Genomic DNA, 19,207 nt, shown 5'->3' with positions numbered 1-19,207 from the left:
GACTAAAAAACATGGAAATGCTCTCATTGAAATGCAGTAGAATAACAAAAGGACGGTAAAAAAAAAGTCAGAACCTAGAAACCGTTAAAGGGGAGCTATCGCGAAAATAAAACTTTAATATGTTTTATCATACTAAAATAAGACCTTTTCTAAATATAATCAGTTAGAAATTCTGACCCATTTCTGAAATAATCAAGTTACTTTTCTCCTCAGGGCCGGAACTAGGGGTAGGCAGAGTAGGCACGTGCCTAGGGCGCAAAAGATAGGGGGGTGCCAGGCATGTACCTCTCCTGTCGCATATCCCATGTCCGGTCCCCTCTCTCCGACTGTTGGTTGTAGTTGGGCGTGTATATGTGCTCCTCCTGCGCATCGATTCTCGATTGCACGCTATGAGCGGCATTTCACGCGTGAGTGCTACCAGCCGGTGCAGCGACCGGCCAGGTTGCCTAGGGCGTCTGGCCTGGCTCTGCTTCTTGCAGCATTTGTTTCTTTTCATGCAGGAGTTGGAAGTCTGATTCTGAATGACTGTTAAGTCTAATACAGCCTTTGGGGGGGGTCTTGTTTTTCCTAGAAGATGTATTAGAGCTCACGCTTTTAAAATCACTAGAAATCCTGTTTCCCTACATGCAGGGCTTGTACCGAAATCCATCATTTTGTTTCCTATTGTTTGTGCTGGATTGGGTTATTTGAGTGAGCTCTTGTACATCTGCTAATAAAGGGAGTCCCCCTAAAAGATATATTGGATCGAACTATCAATGAAAATCTGACACCCAACTCCTGCAGAATGAAGAGAAACAGAAGGTGAGAGATGAATAGTGAAAATCAGCTTGATTATTTCACTATAGGTTAATACATCTGGTGCAAAGTTTCAACTGCTATCATATTACCCCAAGTTTACTTTCACCACAAAATAAAGTATACTATATTACTATTTAAATTAGTGTAGTTTGGGGGAAACTGCAGTGAAAAGCATATGGTCCCTTTTCATGGCCAAACGTGCAACCCTGTCTTGCTTTATGACAAATACAATACACTCAGGATCAAACCACTTACCCCACAACACAAAGAACAGGATCAATTACACTTTATGCAAATAATCAACTCTTTATAAATGGTTAGATAAAATGTAAATGAAAGCTTGGAATTGATAAGACTTGTTTTGTATGTGTCCTGGCCAAAATGTATCAAAGCGAAACCATGGAGGTGTCTACAAATAAAATGGCTTGAACTACATACCCTAGTCCCAAAGAAATGATGGTACTTACTAGTTTGTGAGTGGGGTTACAACAACTTTGGAGGCAGTGTTTCATCTAAAATAGTAATGTACCAATTTGAAAGCACAGATGTAGATAGGGTTGCCACCTTTTCTGGAAAAAAAATACCGGCCTTCCTATATATTTATCTTTTTAATTAATAACATTGGGATCAACCATCATTTTTACCAGCTATGCTGGTAAAATAGCAGCCAGTTGGCAACCCTAGATGTAGCCAAAACCATAAGATTCATTTTGGAAATTCAGACTGGAACATGGAGATGCATTGTTGTTTTTTTCCTAGATATAAAAAATACTAGAAATTCCAGAAGCAGAATCTTGAAAAAGCTCAAATTGATTGGCAAATCTGCCCCATTTAGCTTTGGCCAAAAATTTTGTGAAACCCATGCCTGCCAAAAAAATTCATTTATCGCTGCTCAAATTTAAAAATGGATTAAATGGCCTCCCCATTTTTTTTTTTTGCCATATAAGAATCTTATCTTTTTCATCATGATAGATTATCTTTAAATACATTTGAAGCCTTTCTCTAATTTAGTTATGAAAGTGAAAGATTTTGTTTTTTAAAATCCATCCAGAAATGAAATAGTAATCGATAATGTGCCAAAATGAAATGCATCATATAGCATAGAACTGTCTAAAGTGGTAATTCTGTGGATGTGAGTATCTCATAAATCCATTCATGTTAAATGTATATTTGACAATAATAACCACAAAAAGAGCATTCATGGTAAAACAAATGTATTTGTAAGTGATGGTTTTTTTAGCACAATTTACTGAAAGGTATGTCATTATAAACTTGGAAGAAAAAAAAATTCTATCAGGCAGTCGATATAAACTACTGATGCACCGAATCCAGGATTCTGTTTGGGATGTGGCATTTTTTCGGCAGGATTCGGATTCGGTGAATCCTTTTGCCTGTCCTAACACAATCTGAATCCTAATTTGCATATTCAGATTGGGGCAGGGAGGAAATTCTTTTTTTTCACAAAACAAAAAAGTAAAAAAATGTTGCCCTTTCCACTCCTAATTTGCATATGCTAATTAGGATTCGGTTCGATATTCAGCCAAATCTTTCGCAAAGGATTCGGGGGTTCGGCCAAATCCAAAATAGTGGATTCGCTGCATCTCTAATATTAACAATATAAGTATTTGAAATTCTATTGAATAGTTAATAGAAAAGAATAGAAAAGAATCAAAAACTTTATTCAACAAAACAACATTTAATTGCATTTTTATACAGATTAAAAGGAGACGACAGATGAATGCAGATTAGTTTCAGTTTTGTTTTCTGTTTTTCAGAGGATTTCAGGCAAATTCTATGTTCACTAAATTTATCATCTTTTACTTTGGCCAAATCAATCTTGACAGGAAACTCAATGTGAATCACATATAATCGCTGCAAAATATGTTGAAGCAATACAGAATATTAAATGAGAATAGTGATCGACAAATCCTACAAAAAAAAACAAATCTGAATAATTTGGACAAATCCTGGATTTGGTGCATTTCTGCCACATTAAATCCTGTAGGAACTGTTTTTGCAGAATGATATAGGTGTGAGGGCTTACCCTGGTGGTCTAGTGGGGGGACAGCAGGGACGAACACCGTGTCCTCTTCCTCCTGCGCCGAACTGTTAGGGCGAGTGTGGCGTGCCTCTGCTGTAGAAATTGGCGCATGCGCGCTGGCGTGATGACGTCAGCGGGTAATGGCGCGAAAATTTTTAAAATTTAAAGGCCCATTGTACAGATTCTCATTGCCCGTTATAGGTTTGTTCCTGGTGCCTTTAGCTGTTTGCTATTCTGATTCTGAACTTGATTTTGACTACCTGTTGTGACCCCTGCCTGTTCCTGACAATTCTGACCTCTGTATCCTGATCCATTGCCTGAATTTCGACTACCTCTTCTGCCGTATCCCTCTGATTGATCTCCCGGTTTTGACCCTTGCCTGCCTGACCTCGCTTTGAATGCTGCCTGCCCAGACCAGGCCTGATTTGTTTACGCTCACTTTCTGCCTGCCTCGACCCGGCCAGTTGCGACTACGATCCCGTCTAACACCTTGTACCACGACCTTCAGCCCAAAGACTTTGCTAACAGTCGTGCCCCTCTGCTTATCCAGAACCTCTCGCCTTGCACCTCTCGTTTAAGTCCTGGTGGCATCCAAGTAGCTGAGGGCTCCTCCTGAGGCCAACGGCGGTCACACTTCAGGTGAAGCACGAGCCGAGACCAGGGTGCTTGGCATTTGTTCTGTTGTTGGGTGCCGACCGTGACAATAGGAAAACAAAGTTATATTGTATATATTTAGAGAATATTGATGGTAGTTTAGTAGGGTGACAAAAAAATCACCATTCAATTATGTAGGTGTGTGGCATGATAATGCAACACAATGATAGAAAGTTCTAGGTGGTGTAGACTTTCAGTAGGCACAGTTTGTCTATTTTATACCCTTGCATTCTACATTGACACTGAAGCTACATGATATCCTAAAACAATTTGCAACCTTCTCTTCCTAACAAGATCATCTGAAATTACTAGAGTATAGAGCAAAGTAATCAAATAATACTGGTGACCCATATGAATACTGTTACACTGGTCTTGCAACATAGAAAAGCACCGGGTAATATAAAGCTTTATGGTAATATGTTTAATTATGAAAAGTTGTAAAAACATGCTACTATGACAGTGGATATAGAGAAAATACATTACCTTCCTAGTTTTTTTTATTATAATTGGGGATAGCGATATCAAAATTCTAATTTCTTGATTTTCAAATTTGAAAAAAACTTGAATCTTGAATGTGCTCTTATTTAAGAAAAAAAACCTCAGAACTCTTTATCTATTTAAACAAAAAAAACAAACAACTGGAATGCAGTGACATCACATTCTACCATTCATTTTAATTTATTCTCGAACACTAAGTTTGAAAATGCAATTCCCACTGACTCCTATATGAATTCACATTTTGAATGGCAACTTTTTAAACCTGAGGTTTGGAGACTAAAATCCAATTTCATGATTTATGCCAAAAAAAAAAAAAAAAATCATAATCAAAACTTAAATTTGAATTTTGATAATGTTGCCCGTTATAAAACCATTGTTTTACCATTTATTACTAACTGGAAACAGGTAGACTTTGGTTAACATAACCATCGAACTGCCACTTCTGAAAGGTTCTCTATGGTTTTAACATTCAACTTTAAAACTTGAAACTTTACAGTGACTGTCTAATACCGGCTGGTCTGTTGTCAATGTTTAAGCTATTCAATATCTCCTTCCCCATTATCACCTACTATGCCTTGTGTGTCTCTTTCAGGCAGAAGGCCATATTCATTGAGAAACGATTCTACATCCACTGCAAAAAACTCATCATTTAAATTCTCTGTAACGCTGATGAAGTTGCTTATGAGTTCACCTGCCTTGTAAACTAACAAGGTGGGTAGAACATCACTGGAGAACCTTTCTCCAGCCCCTGTATCAGCTGCTTTGATCTTACAGAACTTCACTGTTGGGTACTCTAAAGCAAGACATGTTAAACAATTATTGAGGGCCTCACAGCCTTTAATGTCATCTGCAAAAATATGAACTATGACTGTAGTAGTTTTATGCTCCTTCTCAATTTCCTCTAAGAATTCATCCCCACTCTTAAGCTCCACCAAGTAACTATATTTGGGGCCAAAACTCAATCTCTGATGCATGTCATGCATGCACTGTTTGCGGTATTTCTTTAGGCACTGTTCATCCTCCTTGTCATTAATTAATTCATATTCTTGCATGCTCATCTGCAAAAGAACACAAACAAGTGATGCATGCGGGTTTTTTCGTTTTAAAGGGGATCTTCAAACAAAAAACAGCTTTTGCATAATAAAAAAACAAAGAAAAGGGGACCGCTACTGCTCACCGCTACTCCTAACCAGGTGCTCTGTCATGCAGTGTCCCCACTGCAAACATCCAATGAACTCGAAATAAGCAGACGGCACTTCTGGAAAGGGTTTTATTGGGGTTACTGCTGTAGAACCTTACGCGTTTCGGGAGTAAATCCCTACCTATGATTAAGGGATTTACTCCCGAAACGCGTAAGGTTCTACAGCAGTAACCCCAATAAAACCCTTTCCAGAAGTGCCGTCTGCTTGTTTCGAGTTCATTGCATAATAAAAGAAACCTTAAATAAGCACAATAAGATTGTTTTGCCTCCAATAAGGATTAATTATTAGTACAGGTATGGGACCTGTTATCCAGAATGCACGGGACCCGTGTTCTTCTTGATAAGGGGTCTTTCTGTAATTTGTAATTTCTCCATACTTTGTCTACTTACAATCATTTCAACGTTAAATAAGCCCAATAAGATTGTTTTGCCTCCAATAAGGATTAATTATTAATACAGGTATGGGAGCTGTTATCCAGAATGCTCAGGACTTGGAGGTTTTCGGATAAGGGGTCTTTTCATAATTCGGATCTTCATGTCTTAAGTCTACTAAAAAATAATGTAAACATTAAATAAACCCAATACGCTGGTTTGTTTTGCAATTATTAATTAATCATATCTTAGTTGGGATCAAGTACAAGTTACTGTTTTATTATTATAGAGAAAAAGGAAATCAATTAAAACATTTCTGGATTATTTGATTATTATGGAGACAGCCTTTCTGTAATTCGGAGCTTTCTGGATAATGGATCCCATACCTGTACAAGGAACTGTCTTATTATTACAAAAAAAAATAGGGAAACTATTTCTAAAATATTAAAATTAGTTGTATAAAATGGAGTATATAGGAGATGGGCTTCCCATAATTCGAAACTTCTGGATAATGGATGACAGATCCTGTACCTGTACATTAGAGGACACTATATAATAAATAATGTGCCACTTTTGTAAAATATAAGAATATTATAAGTCTGCCTGCAGGAGCATGCAAAGTTGGGCCAAGTCAGGATTTGTCTTCCACTGTGCATGCACAAATCGGCATTGAGACCCGAAAATGAAGAACTGCGCTGCCCTGCAGTGGGCTCTAAGCCGCTGTTGAGAAGCTTATCTTAGATATTGTGGCAAATTATCGAGCAGAAAATGAGGTTGGCCTATAATATAAACTGAAGCTACAGGGCAGATTATTAAATTCTGATGCTAATTGCACTGGTTTCTGTGCTGCCATGTAGTAATTATCGGTATTAATTACTAATCAGCCTTATATTTTGACATTTCTATTCTATGTGTACTCTATATTGTGAGTGGGTCCCTAAGCTCAGTAAGTGACAGCAGCACAGAGCATGTGCAGTGAATCAGCAGAAAAGAACATGGGGAGCTACTGGGGCATCTTTGGAGACACAGATCTTTACTGCTAAAGGGTTGTGGTTGTCTTGGGCTGGTGCAGAAGCCCAAAACATAAAGTATAACATTTCTAGCTACTTCTTTGGTTAAGCCTTAGTTCTCCTTTAAGAGTGGCTTTGATGATTTCTTCAACAAGTATCATATCCAAATATCCAAGGCTATTGTGATCTCAAGATCCAAGTTCTACAGGGGGAGGCCCATTTTTCAATATTCTGATTTTACGAAAAAAACTAATTTTCATTAAAACCATGAATGCCAGGTAATTTATTAAAACAGTTTAATATAAAACTGACCTTTAGAGTACCCAAAAATCATATGTATTGATATAAGTTATCATATGTATGATAACCCTTAAATGTTTTTATTGTGTTTTACTGTGTGCCAAATCGTCCTATGTTCCATAACCCTTTAAGTATAAAAAATGCATTTTAATAAGTAAAACAAAGCAAAAAGCCATCAGTTCCATAAACTTTTTCTTCCATAAAAGCTGTGCCTTGCTCTCTCCATCTGTTAGTAATTACCTTACGACTTAATTTTTCCTTTGTGTCTTTTTCTTCTTTGCTGGATGGAGAAGACATTTGCCGTAGGATTTCTTTTTTGCTTGGAGGTATTGATTCCTGGTCTTCACTTATTAATTTGAATTTCCTCCAGTCATGGATAACCCCTTTCGGACCTGTATGGAAGGCAATGTAATAAAAACCTTCAACTGAATCTCTCAAAAATAATTGCTGCAACAAACAGTGACATGCTGTGTATGTAATGTACATTGTAATGTCCATTTCCCTTGTCTCGGCAGTCTAAAGTAAGGTATGTACTGTAAGAGCCTATCAGAACAATTCTCAACAGAAAGTTGCTGTAATAGACTGTGTAAGGAAATGTATCCGGGCAATCAATATCCCATATCTGTGCCCTGCAGTCCCGATTTTACCTGTGTTTGTGGCTGATACTTCAAAATCAATTTCCTCTTCGACATTTTGTGTATCAAGATCCCCCATGGCTAGGAATGGAACCTGCATGTAGAACATTGAGATTTTTTCATAAAAATATATTTAGAAATTGGTTAAGATCATAGTCAACATTCCCCTCTGTTATTTCATGATTATACAACATATATTTTTAGAATTATCTTCTTTAATTGTTTTCCATGAGGTGTTTTCCCCACAAAATGATTGTGGGACACTTCTAGCTGATAGGACGAGATTTGCTATACCAGAACCCCCCCCTTACCTGGCCAGAAAAAGCACAGCTATGCTATGGGCTTGGGGACAGCCTTGCACGGCCATATTGTTTCCTGTCCCTGGATCTGGTAAACCTTTTATGATATATTCACAGTTATATCAGTATGTCGTTTAACTGATTTTTATGCACCCTACAAACTTCACCAGTTTTTCATAGGGGACCAAGAACTGATCTAGTTTATTGTGAATTAGTAAACACTATGAAAATTGAATGGGGAAGGATTAATGTAGTCTTATGCGTTGGTGGCATGTACTGTTGGGTATTTATTATGGCCTTAGTTAACTGGTTTCTCCCAAAAGCTTGTGCTGTTTTTTCTGCCTACCCTAAAGGTTGTGTCTTTTTATTTTCTATGAATAACCAACAAGAGACTTGGGAATGGATCCATTAAAGAAACTAATGAATCAATGATTGTGAGCATGTGGAAGGAAACCCATGCAAGCACAGGGTGAACATACATACTCCTTGCAAATGGCTGAAATTAAACCTAGGATTCCAGCGCTGCAAGGCAGCACTGCTACCCATTATGTAAAATTCAGGCTAGTTATTCTTTTAGACCCTCTGCCTGGAGGGTCAGCACATAGTTTGCAAATACCTGTTTTAAGCCCTTATAGGAATTCCCACTACACAACTGTGTAGTGCGTTTTCCCATTATTAAATGGAATATCGATGAAACTAGTTATTATGTGAGGATAGAATACACATGACTGAAGTTAAGTACATTTCTCATGCTCCCTTTTGTCATTCAGATTACACCAATTCTACACTGTGGGCCTGGCTATATCTCAGGTGTCAAATATATTTGTGATGCCTCTCTTTTATAGTGTCTGTATTATATGTCTTATTTACTGTATGTACATAGGGGAGCTGAGACCATGACACCAACAGCAGTAAATAGGGCAACTCCATTGGTGTCCTAAGAGAGGGACTGAATGGGCATACCTTCTGATAAGATGCAATATATCAGATATTATTTTTTATACTTTTGTTGTTTAAATGTAAGATCATGGTGTACTAATCATTATGTGAGGATGACCTTTAACCCTAGTGTGAGTTAAATCCTGCAATGCTGACTTAAAAAGGATCAAACACTGAGCACCCAATGCTTGGTCCTAGACTAGCTCTGGTACCGCATGTGATTTAACTCAAAATAACTGTATTATAATATCAGAAATGGACACCTATAGTATAAAAAATCAGCATGGCTGATTATAAGTGCTGATATATATTACAGACTTGTGCAGACAAAAAATTATATATGTATCTTTAGAGCATGTAAATTATACAGTAATGCCATGATGATTAAAAAAAACCCAGTTTATTGCACAACCAACACAGTATTATTCAGGTAATATACATTTCACAATGCTATGTTTCTCTGACAATTTTCAATGGGTGACTGACTGGTTGCCTTTAAAAATAAGATTATTTTATTCTAAGTTTTTTTTTTTCAAAACAGAAGATAACTTTTTTTTTTTTTTTTTAGATTGACCTATACTAGATATAAAGAGCTAAGATTGGTTAGGGAGTAGAAAACTAAGCAGCGAAGGAGTGTTTAACCACCTTCCAATGTTTTGTGATCATTTTTGCACTGGTAGATCATGACTATGTAGAACTTTCACTTAGTGCCGGTTGATGTTGTTAGTACAGGCCCAGCTCCAAAAATATATCTAGGCCACATAGTCATTGAACTAATGAGATGTAAGTACTTCAGGGTTTGTGTAAGCAGGAATGACTTATGTGTGGCTTGCAGAGGTAAGAAGTTAATGTGATTGCAAGTCAAGCTGTCATGACAGTGCTGTCATGTTTCTACAATATAATTCTATCAACTTTCATCAAATAGCTGCATTGTGGATTCATTATGAGTTGAGGTGATCATTGTTAAAACATTATTTTAAGGAATTAGAGTTTTTCAAGATACTTATTGGCCTACAAATGTTGGCCAACAAGACAGTCCCCATCGCAGTATGCCTCTGAACAGCTACTGAGCCACTACTGAGCCACTACTATTGCATAGGATAGAATAAACATGATTGAAGTTAAGTACATTTCTCATGCTCCCTTTTGTCATTCAGATTGCCCCCAATTGTACACTGTGGGCCTGCCTATATGGCAGGCGTCAAATGTATTTTATGATGCCTCTCTTTTATAGTGTCTGTATTATATGTCTTATTTACTGTATGTACATAGGGGAGCTGAGACCATGACACCAACAGCAGTAAATAGGGTAACTCCATTGGTGTCCTAAGAGAGGGACTGAATGGGCATACCTTCTGATAAGATGCAATATATCAGATATTATTTTTTATACTCTTATTGTTTAAATGTAAGAGCATGGTGTACATTACTTATAAAAGATTCAACAACTCATACCAAGTACACTCCCTGTTTTCTCTATTATACCAAATACATTTTGGATACAGTTTTCAGGCTGCATTTCTATTATTAAGTTCATTATTTTAATTACAATAGGTGTTAAAATGCACAGTTGACTGGCTAAAATTAAACAGGTTGATCAATGACCCTGTCTTCACATAACAGATTATCAGATTACCCAACAATACCCAGGCTGCACATCCCCACATTTCCGCAGAGACTTGATAGCCGCTCCATCTGATACCTTCACACATCCGCATGTATAGTCTGCACTAATATCTATCTTGGTGGATTTCCTGCAACTTGGGCCCATGTGTGTTCAGTTTATCTGTTAGGGTAACTCACAAGTACTTACTCTGCTTATGAGATCACTATTCTATTTTTGGTAATCACACAGGAATTACAGCCTTTGTTTACTTGTACTACTAGTAGAAGGCTGGTATAACCTATGGATTTTTGATCTCCAGGAATGTCACTTTTACAGCAGAAGCTCAGATAATGTAAATGGCTATATTTGTGTCTGTCTTGTCCTCATTTGATTCCCATTGAGTATATGTTACAATGTGCAATGTACAATCTAGTAAGAAAGCATGCCAGGGGTCATGACATAATTACATTTTTAACTAAAAAGAATAAGTGAAAAGTGCATTTTTCCAGCACATCAAAGTGCTTTTCTTGCCTTGTTTTTGGAGAAACGCATTTTTTTGATGTAGATTTATCCATCCTATTGTGATCTTCATAAGGAACATCCTGGTTGGCAATTATCCTACTGTTTAAGGTGTACAACAGGCCATGTGTAAATTGTACATTTCCAGATGACAAATCTCAATGGCCACAAGATATGTAGTATATATTTTCCGACTGGGTGGTTAAGCAACGTGTGGAACTATGGTTGGCCAAGCAGTAGGCTCATGCTCACCAAATATCGGTATTTCGGCAGATTTTGGAGAAGAACCTTGGATATAACATCAAAACACTTCCCGAGTTCAAAGCAACAAATTACAGCATGATAAATGTAAATTTGTATCAAAGAATGAACAAGCTTATTATTTCTAAAAAATGCCCAATTTTACTAAAATGACCATGAGCATAAATAATAGCAGTGTAAGCACAGAAAACAATCCACCGGGTAGAAACAATATTGGGCCGAGGGACGATTTGGCATAACACAATAAGAAGTCCAAAGAAGTAAAAAAAAAAAAACACATGATTTTGGCAAACAAAACATCATGGATTAGGAAACAACAAGTGCAGCTTTATAGATCATTTATTTTATCAGTTCTCCAGTTTACCTCACAAACCTGGGCATTCAGTGGGCCAGATACTAAGCTCCTCCTTATATTTTAAAGAAAAATCCTAAGGTCTATTTCTAATGTTACGCAAGAATCGAGAATGGAACCATGAATGAGAGTATGGACGTTGTTACCATCATTAAAACTGGTTATCTGAGATGGTAAAGACATAGTAAGATCCATGAATACAGAAGAATTCAAAGCATCTTCTGAGCTGTAGTGGGCAAGAGAAGAACTGCAAGGCCCAACCTTCAATTGGAAGACCTGGTGGGAAACTTATAAAAGCCATGACCCAAATATTATTGTTGTGCTAATGATGCCAATGATTTTTTGTTTGTTTTCCCTGTTTCAGACTCTAAATCAATGCAAGGTATCATAAATGGTAAGGAGCAAAGGAATATGCAGTATGCATTTTATTTACCTTTGTTATCATGGGGAGATCATATATTGAGGTAGTTGTGTGGTTGCCAGCCAAAGAAACACTGAGTTGACTAATATGCCTATTTTATGCTAAATACCCAAACACCATACATAAAACACTTGCTCCTACAGTGCTCCAGCTTGCCTGTTGCACCTACTTAAACGGATACTGTCATGGGAAAAAATGTTTTTTGTTTTTTTTTCCAAAGCGCATTATATTGTCAGTTTCTCAGCTGCCCCCAGTCATGTGACTTGTGCTCTGATGAACTTCAGTCACTCTTTACTGCTGTACTGTAAGTTTCCACCCCCCCCCCAGCAGCCTAACAACAGAATAATGGGAAGATAATCAGGTAACAGCTACTTGGTAGATTTAAAAACAGCACTCAATAGTAAAAACCCAGATCACATTGAGACACATTCAGTTACATTGAGTAGGAGAAAAAACTGCCAGAAAGCAGTTCCATCCTAAAGTACTGGCTCTTTCTGAAAGCACATGGCCAGGCAAAATGACCTGAGATGGCTGCCTACACACCAATATTACAACAAAAAAATACACTTGCTGGTTCAGTAATTAAATTTTGTATTGTAGAGTGAATTATTTGCAGTGTAACTTACAAATAAAAACGACATCATAAATCCCTTTAAATGAACCCTATCATGCCATATTTTAAATACTGAACTTATTGCACCAGTCTAAACTTTCAGCTTCTCAACAGCTGCAATGATCCAGGTCTTCAAACTTGTCACAGTGGGTCGCCATCTTGGAAAGCGTTTGCGATGCTCACATGCTCAGTGGGCTCTGACTAGCTGTTGAGAAGCTAAGCTTTGGGGTCATCTTAAATTATCAAGCAGATAATATAACCTAATGCTACAAGACTGATTATTAAATTCTTATGCTAGTTGCACTGGTTTCTGTGCTACCATGTAGCATTGTAATTATCTATATTAATTACTAATCAGCCTTATTTTGTGATTTATATGATATATATTGTATATATATATTGTATATTGTGCATCGGTCCCTAAGCTCATAAGTGACAGCAGCACAGAGCATGTGCAGTGAATCAGCGGCACAGATCTTTACTGCTATAGGACTGTGGTTGCCTCGGGTTTGTACAGAAGCCTGCAGCATAAGGTACAACATTTCAAGCCTACGTCTTTAGATAAGCTTTAGTTGTCCTTTAAAAGCTTCTTTTTATAAAAAAAAAATCCAAGTGAAGTGGAAACATGATCAGCAAAAAAAGCAAAAAAAAGCTCTCCATAAGAAGAAAAATGAAATAAAAGTAATTGAAGAAAAAAACCCAAAAGAATATCTCAGTTCACAGAGAAATTTAACAGCTGTTTATAGCCCTTATCAGGACGTAGCATCAGCTTCCAGCCCTTGTGAGGTGAGGTTGGGGAATGTAGTAACATAGTGCAGTTGGCAGTGTGGATGGAGATATATACATTTTAAGCATTCAAGTGGAGCACATTTTATTATAGCACAGCTAACCAAAGAATCAGAGGAAAATCAGTAAAGATTAGAAGAGCCATAAGCCCAGACGACATTCTAAAAGGTACAACCAAAGACCAATTTCCCTCATTTAGCAATTAGTTAAAGCTGGTAGCTTTATAATATATTATATAATGGTCTATGAAAAAAACTATGTTGTTCTCTGTTTCACCCTAGCTTCTATCAATCTTTATTATTTAGGTTATAGAAATACAAGTGTAAACTTTGTGGTTTGAGTTTCACCAGCAGATATGCCCTTGCCTAGTGCCTACCCAGCACCCTATGGGGTAATATCCAACTATGTAGTATTATCATTGTATAAATATCACCACATAGCAAGTTACATTTACTGTATTTATTCTATAGTTTATATAACTCCCCCAAACTATGGACCTCATGTAACCTGTAAAAAGGTTTATAGTCATGAAGATTTTTTTTTAATTATAAGCTCCCACTAACCCCTAGCCCAGTGAGTGGTCCCCAAATATTACACACATATTTGGATTATATTAACAGATAATTGCTAAATGCCAGTAGAATAAAATACATCCCATTATTTATATTGGCGCAGATCGCAATTCCCACTCTTTTTTATCTCTCTTCACATTCATATTTGTTCCCTTTGTTTCCATCCTCCGGCCATGGCATTCACCATCTAACTTTCGGGGCATATTTATCAAGGGTCAAATTTAAAGTTTATGGGAGTTTATAAAAAATTAGAATTTTTAAAATTCGAGTGAATAGGATCGACCCAAAATTCAAAATTGAATTTGATTTGAGTTTTTTCAACAAGAAAATTTTTTTTCTTCAAAAGTTCACCAAACTACTCCAAATTGATTGTAGGAGGTCCCCCATAGGCTAAGACACCAATTCAGCAGGTTTTAGATGGCGAATAGTTGGGACAGTGCATGATAAATTTTGAAATTCAAATTTTTTTAAACTCAAATCGAATTTGGACAAAAATAAAATCGAAATTCAAATTTAAAAATTCGAATTTTCAATTCGACCCTTGATAAATCTGCCCCTAAATATACAGTTGTCCTGTAACTTCTCACATTAAATTCATTAAATCAATTGTGCATGTTATCCCTTCTCTCCTGCTTCCCATTATTGCTCATCCTTATTTCTGCAAATACCAGGGATTTCCTTTAAGGGCTATTCCACACGGGGAGATAGCCACGCGTTTGCGGTCGCGGCGACAAAGCGCCGCGCCAGTCGCCGCGACCGGCGCAGGCGACAGTTTTGTATGGGCGCCTATGTAAAAACGCCTCGCCAGGCTTTTTCAGGCGACTGTTGAAAAGCGCATCGCCTCGTGTGGTTAGCACAGGCGTTTTTACATAGGCGCCCATACAAAACTGTCGCCTGCGCCGGTCGCGGCGACCGCAAACGCGTGGCTATCTCCCCGTGTGGACTAGCCCTAAACTACAACATACTGGTGGAATATACTTCTTAAGTCTATTTTGTATTTACATTGATATCACCATGTTCCTTACATTACAAAATAACAGGAAAATTGTTTTCTGTCAGATTATATTGGAATTTATAGACTACTGTTCTTTTTTTTCTTTCAGTAAAATCTTTTTCAGCCAACTGAAGAAGGACAGTGCTAGCAGTATTTAACCTAGATTATAGACATCTAAATGACAAATGCCTTTTATGGCCACTCTTGCATTGAATTTTTTATTCTTCTTCACATTACATTATGGAAGTCACTATTTAAGGGTGCAGTACAAATCTTAGGGACAGATTTATCAAGAGTCAAAGTGGATTTTCTAAGTAAAAAAATTCAAAATTCGAAGTAATTTTTTGGATACTTCAACCATCGAATAGGATACTACGACTTCGAATTTACTTCGACTTCGATTCGAAGTAAAAATCATTCGACCATTCGATAATCGAAGTACTGTCTCTTTACAAAAAACTTCGACTTCAATACTTCGCCAACTTAAACCTGCCGAAGTGCTAAGTTTTTTGTATTCGAAGGAAAATCGTACGATCGTATGATAAAATAGTTCGAATCGTCCGATTCGAAGTACAAATGGAGTACGATCGTACTACTATCAGAATATGATCATATGATGTATAAAATTCTTCGAATTCGAATGTCGGAGGATTCTATTCGATGGTCGAATTTCGAAGTTTTTTCTACTTCGAAATTCGACCCTTGATAAATCTGCCCCTTAATTCTTTTTTTTCATAATAGAAGTAAATGGAACAATGACAATGTCGATGAAGTCTGAAAGTCTGAATGTGCAGGGCATTATTTGATTAAATTAATTCTGTCTTTTATATCCATAATGACTCTCTGATAGATGTACAATTTGTAAAGCAAGTGGAAATTTAGGCAAACGTGAATAGAGCCACCATAAGGACAAAGCTTAAACACACGTTTCACTTGTAACTCTGACTTTAGCAGCTCCATTAATCACCTCACTGTCTGACTAATATAGCTAATAAAGATTAGCCTGTAAAGGAAATCAGATTATTAAGACTCTCACATTATTACCGGTGCAACAGACAAGCTACAGAACAGTGATCATTTCATGCTAGGATAGAAATTCCATTCCGTCATTTAGCTGCCTAAAGATTTATACCTAATATTTATATCTGAAACAGATTGGATCAGAGGCATCAGTCCGTAAGTGCCACTATCAGGCAATGTTCTCTCAGTGTTCTCTCAGTGAGTAAAATAAACAGAGCCTTAACTGCAATACTCCATTGCTGCTGCTGTTTCAAACCAATTTAACAGCCCACTGAAAGGAAAAAGAGGCTTTATCCATGGAAATACAGGTATGGGATCCGTTATCCAGAAACCCATTATCTAGAAAGCTCCGAATTAAGGAAAGGCCATCTCCCATAGGCTTCATTTTATCCAAATAATCCATATTTTTAAAAATGATTTCCTTTTTCTCTGTAATAATAAAACAGTATCTTTTACTTAATCCCAACTAAGATATAATTAATCCTTATTGGAAGCAAAACCAGCCTATTGGGTTTATTTAACATTAACAGGATTTTCTAGTAAACTTAAGTTATGGAGATCCAAATTACAGAAAGATCCATTATCCGGAAAGCCCCTGGTCCCAAGCATTAGAGATAGTACCATACCTGTACAAAGTCTTTTTAGTCATGTAGGCTATAAACGACTGATTCCTAACCTCCAAACAAATTAGGGATGCACCGAATCCAGGATTCGGTTCAGGATTCAGCCAGGATGCGGCATTTTTCAGCAGGATTCGGCCGAATCCTTCTGCCCAGCCGACCGAATCCGAATCCTAATTTGCATATGCAAATTATGGGCAGCAAGGGAAATCATGTGACTTTTTGTTAGAAAACAAGGAAGTAAAAAATGTTTTCCCCTTCCCACCCCTAATTTGCATATGCAAATTAGGCTTTGGTTCGGTATTCGGTCGAATCTCTCACGAAGGATTCGGGGGTTCGGCTGAATCCAAAATAGTGGTTTGGTGCATCCCTAAAACAAATACAGTTATTTATAGGCAACAGGAAACATAAGGGGAGGCTGGCACAAGCCTGGACCCACAAAGTAATAGAGCCGGAGTCAGATTGTAAAAGGTTAAGATGCTTACATTTTATTCTCCATAATTAAGAACCAAGGCCTGACGCTTTTACTGTCTACCAGGGACACTTAGTCATAGGCTATGAGCCAAGGAGTGACGCGTAAAAGGTTAAAATGCTTACATTTTATTCTCCATAATTAAGAACCAAGGCCTGACGTGCTATGAGCCTATGACTAAGTGTCCCTGGTAGACACGGAACGCATCAGGTCTTGGTTCTTAATTATGGAGAATAAAATGAAAGCATTTTAACCTTTTACAATCTGACTCTGGCTCTACTACTTTGTGGGTCCAGGCTTGTGACAGCCTCCTCTGATGTTTCCTGGTGTCTGTTCCCTTTGCTGAAAGTCTGGGCGTGTGCACCCGGGCCCACCGTGTATAGTGGTAAGCTCTTTCAACACACTTAAAATACTGTAGTAAGACTACAGAGGCGCCAAAAGGATAAAAATAGCTAAAAGCACTTAAAAACCCAATGGGTAATTCAGAGGAGGTAGTAATGAACTTACCTCCTCCAAGCAGACACCAACGAAAGTGGTAATTTTCAATAATAGTTTATTCACAAAACAGCACTTAAAATACTGCATATACTGGTCACATATCTGTATAGTTTATTTATAGGCAACATGTCCCTGAGATACTGGACTGAAAAGGAGAATATTTTTTACCCATATCCCATTATACATTTGATACGCTATGAAAAATAAATATATTTAGAGTGACACAACTGCATCAAATATGTACAGTATCTATCTCTCTCTCTCTCTCTCTCTCTCTCTCTCTCTCTATATATATATATATATATATATATATATATATATATATATATGTATATATATGTATATATATATATATATATATATATATAGATATAAATGTGTTTTATGTGTGTAAATGAAACAAAAATGGCATGTAAATCTATATCAAAAAAGATATGTACAATTTACCAAAGCTATGTCACCATGCGGTTTTGTCACAAAAAATCCCCAGTCCATGGGTTACCAAAAATTGGAAAATTCAAGATAAGGGAAGGAGATCCACAAATAAATGCAGTAGCAAAGGTGATAGTAAAAAGTATTTATTAGTTCATGTATAGCCTAACGCGTTTTCTGGCCATTTGGCACTTATAAATACTTTTTACATTTTACTACCACCTTTGTATGTGCGTAAACAACAATCTGTTACATTACATTTTATTTTATTTTAGTCCTTAAATTCTGAAAAATACATCATAATGAGAAACCAGTTTGCTGAACCCTCCTTTGGACAATTTAAAGGTCATTTTGCTTTCCAGAATGTTTTGAATTACAAAATCAACTCCTGGCCTAAAGAATTCATTACAATTTAAGAGAAAACAGAATTACAATTCTATGGATTACTCAGCAGCAGTAGCTGTTTCCTGAAACACAACAGGAAAGCCAAACTAAGGGTTTTTTTCTCCAAAATAACTTGTAATAGCTTTAACTTAATAACACATATGCATATCATGGACCTTTAAACTGTCATTTGTTAATGTTAAAATGATTGCATTGCCATAATGATACAAAACACTATACCATTTGCTTGCTTCCTCGTCTACACAGATATGCTAATTTAAACATTTTCCATAATGCAGTCCTACTCTATGTCACTGGATGCATTAACTTGCATACTTGGAGATGAATATTTTGAATAATGGAGAACATTTACCCAGACATCTAATTATATTCGATATTTATATGCTGACAAATGTATCCTAAAGGAATCCCTGAAAGTAAGAATTATTTGAATGTATTAGCATTCCAGAAAACGTCTATTTTAACGATTTCTATATTTTATTGAGAAACACAACATCCTTGCCAAATAAAGATCTTTACCTCTCCTGATGCTTGGCTTCAGTTTTGGACAATGTCCTTGAGAGTGTTCAAGAGAGCAGGATTAGTCAACTGACAACTGCGCTCTCAGGGCAGGAGAACAGATTGGGAAGGAGGTTTAGCCTCCTGGATAATGATGACACTTGCAGAAATAGCTCGCTGTACATAATAGGATTATCCTAAGGGACTTAAGAATATAGTTCATTAGTTTTAACCAATCAAGTAACGACAAATGGATGAAAGCATATATTTAAATTTTTAACATTATATACATAAAAAGATATTATTCTAAAATTGAATACAGTATTACCCAATGATCTAATAGAAGTCAAGCTGTCAGACTTACCGAACCGGGTGGAACCAACTGACGAGA

The 19,207-nt window shown here is 36.9% G+C and overlaps 1 protein-coding gene across 2 annotated transcripts; it reads right to left on the bottom strand.

Annotated features, from left to right (window-relative positions):
• Positions 1 to 4,417: 4,417 nt before the first annotated feature.
• pdc.L (phosducin L homeolog) lies at positions 4,418 to 18,959 on the bottom strand. Of its 2 annotated transcripts, XM_041590694.1 has the most exons (4): positions 18,838 to 18,959; positions 7,522 to 7,603; positions 7,115 to 7,266; positions 4,418 to 5,049 (listed from the first exon to the last, which is right to left on the bottom strand). In XM_041590694.1, exons 2-4 carry the CDS (start codon positions 7,586 to 7,588, stop codon positions 4,528 to 4,530), a joined length of 741 nt encoding a protein of 246 aa, XP_041446628.1. In that variant the 5' UTR covers positions 7,589 to 7,603; positions 18,838 to 18,959; the 3' UTR covers positions 4,418 to 4,527. The 2 variants fall into 2 exon arrangements, with proteins under 2 accessions (XP_041446628.1, XP_018114293.1); XM_018258804.2 differs by lacking the exon at positions 18,838 to 18,959 and having other exon boundaries at positions 7,522 to 7,626.
• Between the last annotated feature and the right edge of the window lie 248 nt (positions 18,960 to 19,207).

The sequence above is a fragment of the Xenopus laevis genome, chromosome 4L (genome assembly GCF_017654675.1).
Source record: "Xenopus laevis strain J_2021 chromosome 4L, Xenopus_laevis_v10.1, whole genome shotgun sequence".
NCBI classification, from domain to species: domain Eukaryota; kingdom Metazoa; phylum Chordata; class Amphibia; order Anura; family Pipidae; genus Xenopus; species Xenopus laevis.
Note: the sequence above shows the minus strand (reverse complement) of the source record. Positions and strands in the feature narration are given on the sequence as shown.